Source organism: Octodon degus, unplaced genomic scaffold, assembly GCF_000260255.1.
Source record: "Octodon degus isolate 3935 unplaced genomic scaffold, OctDeg1.0 scaffold00135, whole genome shotgun sequence".
Taxonomy (NCBI): Eukaryota; Metazoa; Chordata; class Mammalia; order Rodentia; family Octodontidae; genus Octodon; species Octodon degus.
Window position 1 is genome coordinate 2023579 of NW_004524711.1, and position 6080 is coordinate 2029658.

The 6080-nt window shown below is 37.8% G+C and overlaps 1 protein-coding gene across 1 annotated transcript in view; it reads right to left on the reverse strand.

Moving 5' to 3' along the window:
* Positions 1-6: 6 nt before the first annotated feature.
* The window catches only part of Thsd7a (thrombospondin type 1 domain containing 7A), a gene marked incomplete at its 5' end in the record, with an annotated part of 460951 nt that continues 454877 nt past the window's right edge, over positions 7-6080 (reverse strand). The window contains 4 exons of the mRNA XM_023701405.1: positions 7-1625; positions 2354-2441; positions 3501-3711; positions 4044-4126. Of these exons, the coding sequence (XP_023557173.1) occupies positions 1541-1625; positions 2354-2441; positions 3501-3711; positions 4044-4126 (467 nt within the window). The remainder of the gene's footprint in view (positions 1626-2353; positions 2442-3500; positions 3712-4043; positions 4127-6080) is intronic.

Genomic DNA, 6080 nt, shown 5'->3' on the forward strand with positions numbered 1-6080 from the left:
AGACCAAGCTGGAGATATTTACTATTCAAGTCTTAAGAGAAAATGTTTGCCACTCTTGATGTAGATACTTAATGAAGTCCCAGACAAGAAGCTCATTCTTCCCTCTTTCAAATTTTAGTTTTTGAAATCATATATTTAAAAGACTGATTCAAAATAAATCAGTGACAGAGACAAAAGACAATGGGGTTTAGAGATAGTGCTTGTAGGACAGACTTCGTATCTTAAGCTGAGAAAATGAATCAGGGAGAAAGAAGAATGGACACATGATTTTGACTTCTTTTCATTACAAAAATCATCGATACATTATTTTTCCATCTGCTTGGCATTAAAAAGACAACCAGTTCCTTTTTTTCTTTTCATTTCTTTTTTTTTTTAACAAAGATAACAAATATAAAAATCTAGTCATAAACAGTCTTCAAAGAGCAATTACAAACCAACTAGCAGGATCTGCCTTTTGAGGGCTCCTGTGCCGGGGAGCTCAACATTGGGGTTACAGCCGTGTTGCCAGGTCTGCAGAGGCTGCAGCGAGCAGGCAGGGTGCACACAGCAGGTGCAAGACCCATTCCACCCTGTCACCACTCACGCTGAACTTTACACTCTTCAGGGTACCAGAAATCGCAAATGTCTCCAGGCCACTCCGGGCACAGATGTCTCCATCCCGTATGAAAAGAGAAAGCGGTTTCTACGGCAATACTGGTTAGGTACCCATCATGCTGCACTAATATAGTGCAAGAATGTGCCTTCCAGGTAGCAAAAAAGATACAGGAAACCAGGTTGAAAATTAGGGAAAGTAGAAATGTAACAACATAAGCAAATCAGTTTTCCAGGATAACCACTATAAAATACGGAAGTGGAGGACTCTTTCTTCTAAGGTACTAGGACAGGTTCAGCATTTGTACACTGTGGAGCAACAAGAATGAAGTCTTAAAAAAAAAGAGTCTTTGTCTCTCAAATGCAAGTCAATAAGTGGCACCAAGCACCATAAGGGTGCTGACTTTATTCCACGGGGTTTCTGCTCAGTTTGGAGCTGACCTCTACCGTTAAGGTTGCTTATTATCAAGCACATAATATGAAATTATAATGAAGGCCATTCAGTGGAGTATACATGTTGGTATATTTGACTAGTGTACTGTAGAGGCTGTGGTATAAACTCTTCATGCTAGAATGTTCTGTGGCTTTAAATACTGCGAACAGTCCTGCGTCAGGAATTCCCATCTGGCCAATTTCACCACTCGTTTTGACAGATGAAAGTGGTTTTTCAACTGGTAGATTTCAAGAAAGATGACATACAACTCTCAAAACGCACCACGTATTTAACTACATCTTCCAGAATTCTTAGAGTGGATGGTCCATGTGCCAATCAATAGTTCTGTCTTGAGATTTCCAGTGGCAATGTGACTCGCATTCCTTTCTTTCTGATGCCCTTTTAAAAAGTTAAAATGCATTATGATCCACAGTTTGGACACTGCCATTGTTCTCTCTGCTGGCCAAGCAGAGAGGCAGAAAGCCAAAATTGGTTGTTGCCAGGACAAATTACACGTTACATGTCTGCGTCTCCATCATAAGCTAGTGTTAAAGGTTTTAGTCGGTTGTTTTGCCTTCTTTGGGGTTTCTTTGGCTTTTTGCTGTAAGAGATTTATTAAAATTGAGAGTAAACAATCAATCTCTAGTGCCAATTTTATTATTTTAAATAAAAAGGTAAAAGATGCAAAAACAATTGATGGCTCTCTATTGCTCACATTGCCTGAATTTAATCTTAGAATTTTATTTTATTTTATTTTATTTTTTGGTCTCTGAATTTACCAGTTTGGGCTCTGAAAAAAAATTTTTAAACAAACTTCAAGTATCTTCCTGTCTTATAAAAGAGAATATATTCAAGTACAATTTCTCTAATATTGACAGCAAAAATGACACTATAGTATAATAATTTGTATTTGGCTAGAAACCTTGATAAATGACACAGAATTTATAAGTGATAATATCCTTACAAGTTGCATAAGATTATACATTATTATAATCTCCTCCTCCAGAAGCAATTCACCATAGAAAGGCTCAGTTCACCACAGTCCATAGAGAACGACATTCTTCGGCATGTGCGGAAGGGAGAAACCTGAAAAGATGACCTGGAATATCTGGCTCATCTCCAGGAAGGAAACAGCTCAGAGTTTGTGATTTTTGGCCATCTAAGACTAAAGCTTTATTTATTTAGAACTTCATGTGAATTCTGAATAGGTGTAGCGTACTTAATTCTGATTTCAGGTTTGTTGTTTCTATGTTTCTGTAACTGAAAGCATTTTCTTTGAAATACAGACACTTTATTTCCCATTAGATTTTAAAATATGTAAACACTCACCAAGCTAGATAAATCATGGAGACAATAAAGACGAGTAACACAAATGCCCCAGCTGCGACACCATAAACCCAGGTCTTTAGTCTTCCATCTAAGAAGAATGGATACTAGCTATTAATTCCCATTACTCTGGAATATATATGACAGTCTTTAACTATGACCAATGACCAGCCACATATGACCCATACATCTGCAAAATTCAAAGTACATTTTTTCTTGAGTAACTTACTGATTACCACAAATTTACTATTATGAAGATCGCACTAAAAAGCAAAAAGTACTGTTGATGTTTAGATATTGAGTTTATGTCTAACTTTACGCTGCTTCTTGGCTGATTTTCCCTCAGTTTAATGTATGTGTAACGCTACTTAAATACAAGATGTCGCATTTATTTTGAGAATAAAAAATTAAAGAAGTTCAAATGAAGTTCTACAATTCAGAGTGGATGCAGAACAGTATTTGAGAGCTGTCATTTTAACATTTTTGTTCTACATGAAAACCAAGTGAATAAAATTAACGGATTTACTTTGTAATTAATAATCTTGTATTGATTCTATACATATATGGTCCCATAAGATTGGTTTGAAAATATATGATTTGAAAAAAACACTTTCAATAGCTTGCTCAAAGATTTTTAAATAATTTGTCCCTAACTTTTCTAATGTATGCAATCAAACACAACACGTCAAATGTCCTTGTCATAGAACTGCAGCACTGAATTTCTAGTTAAGGTTCCAGTTGTTACCTCACTGTGATCAAACTGAAAATTCTAGAATGTCTTTTCAGTCTTTTTTGTCCCAGTTGTGAATAAGAACATACTTTTCTTTTCCAATTTATACTTTTGTTAGTGCACTTGTTTATTCAGAGTTCACTTAAGTATACCTATAACTTTAGGACAGGGATTAAAATAAAGAATATCAATTTCAAAAACTGCCGAGAAGTAATTTTTTATTTCTCTGAACTAAGAGCGTGGGTACTCGTACATGATAATAAGAAATGAGAAAGAGTAGATGGCCATGTCGGAATAAATGAGTATGAATGGAATAATGAGAAGCTGTGTAAAAATGCTTGCTCATCTTCAAACAATCCTGGTGGCCCTGGCTGAGGACACGACTACAGAGCTCTACATCTGTGCCTCAGCTCATCTCACCTGGCCCAAACGGCTGCAGAAACCAGCTTCGCTCCCTGCCTGCTGGATTCACGGAGGGCTGGGTTGGGTGTATCGCACGGCTGGTTTTCACGTCCCCCCTCTTGTCTTCCACTGTGGGCATCACCACCACGGGGATCAGTGTGCACTGCTCCAGCGTGCTGTTGGAGGACATGACTTCAGTGTACCCTTCCTCGCAGCGGCAAGTCTTGGTCTGCAGGAGAACGTGAAGATCAACGCCAAGCGTGGAAGGCGAGCTTTCTAAGTATGACTGACCCTACTTAAGAATGAAAGCTTCAGAGAAGTTTTTTTTCCTTCTAATTCACCACCTGTAATTTCTGTTTTAATGACATTTAAAGAAATATGAACTTATCTTTTGTATTATGCAGGCATTTTAAAGATAAATGCATTTTCAGTTGGTTCTACTGTCAAATATGGAAATTTTATCTTCTCAAAATGTGTCTTGGGGGAAGAAGTGAACAGCATCAGGGACAGCAGGGTGATAAATAATGCAGGCCGTGCCCACCTCAGTGGACTCACACCTACCTCACTGCAGTAGGAGTGGGGCTGGCTACATGGCGGGTCACAGGACCTGTCAGCCTCAGGCTGGCTGAGCACCAGGCAGCCCCCTGCAGAACAGAAAAGATCATATTTTGACAAATAACAGCTCTTGCTATGATAAAAACCTGCTGTTGTTATAGACTTGTCTTTGACTCTTGAGACACTCTGGAAATCCCAAGGATTTTTCTGTCTGTAAGATACTTGACTATTTTACCTAACAACCGGAGGTCTTTCTGACCTAGAAATGAAAATGCAAAGCCTGGGACTTAGTAGGTATTGATATGCATTGTCAGAAGGCTGATTTTATGGCCGCATATTGTAAATACTAGTTCTACCCTACCCACTTCCGTCAGTCCCTCCAGCCAAGCCCACTGAATGAAAAGCACATTTCATTTTTTTCTAAAGCCAAATTCTTTTTTGACAATTCAAAATAATAGTTTTCATATCTATTTAAGTCACTCTTCACTTTGTGTGGGCACTGCATAAATATATTCTTATAACAAATATTTCTTTATGAGAAATATTATTTCTATTAATTTAGTATATTTTGTGGTATAGAGAAGAAGAAAAATGTTTTATTTGATGGTGGAATTGATAATTTGGATTTGATCAAGGGTGCAAATTGTGAATTCTTCATCATTCACTATTACAAATGCAAAATACATATGGAAAAGTTGTTATAGAGAAGCAGTTGTTGCAAGTCAACTGTAAAGGATTTTTTTTTTGGCTGGCTCAGGTTGCCTTAAGGGAGGGTCTGTTAAGGCATGTGGAGCTGGGGATCAAACTGTGGTATCCTGCTCCTGACTGCGTTTGCATAGGCAGGTGCTTAAGCAACTGAGCTAACTAGCAGGCCCCTCAAAAGTTGAGAAAAAAATTTTTTTAATTGCTGCCATTAACTTTTTTTTTTCTTTTCATGGTTCCAGGGATTGAACTCAGGACCTTGCACTTGCCAGGCAGGTGTTTATGCCACTGAGCTATATCCCTGGCATGCACAAGGCAACTGTAAATTCAGTGGCTTTATAAATGATTGTCATTAAACATTTATAAAAAGGGAAACAATATCTAGAGTTTCATATGACAATAATTTATAGAGTACCTTACATATTTGTCATAAAGTATCTTTTTTCTCCTTAAACAGGGAGGAAGAATGCACATAGAATTTGTCACAAATTATTTACATATTGGCTTTATAGTACCAGACAGTATTAGAAAGAAAGAAATACATTGGACACAGTTATTAAAAGATGAAATATAGAATTTCATCGGTGAGTCTTTAAAGTTTGACTTTGGATTGGGCAGAATGCCATCTGTAGTGTATAAAGAACCTTAATATGGGCAAAGGAAGTTAGAATGATGTCATTTGCATATATATTTGGAAAATAATAAGCCCTGTCTGGGCAAGCTACCAAATTCTCTAAGAATGGTTTAAAAAAGAGTGCAGAAATTTATTGCCAATTTTCAAGCTGAATGAACGACTTCTGTAACACCTGAGTCAGACAGCCTAGTGTCCCTACTCAGGGCTCTTCTTAGCCTGTGCCTCTTGTTGTGTAGCTTAGACAGATTTTCTCTCACTAATGACATCATTGAAAAACCAAGGGTTCCTGATGTACGTCTTTCCTTTGTTATACATATCTATGACCACTGGGAGATGCTTTCAAGGGTATCTAAGTACTGCTTTCTAGTGTAAAACCACATCTTTAAAAGAAAAGGCCTGGGTATCATGGCCCAGCTTCATATGGAGGAAATAAATAACAGTGATTTAAAATTAAACATAAATATTGAGGGTTTCCAAAAGCATGTTGATCTTTGCTCATGTTATCTTATTGTATGTACTAAAATTAAAATTATATAGGGCTGGTGAGATAACTCAGCAGACTAATCACCTGCTTAGGCAAGTGCAGGGACTGAGGTTCAATTCCCGGCACCACATGTCGTGCCAGCCCTGGCCCCAGGCATGCTGAGCCAGGGACCTAGTCTGGGCAAGGTGGTGCACACCTGTAATCCCATCACAGGGGAGGCTAA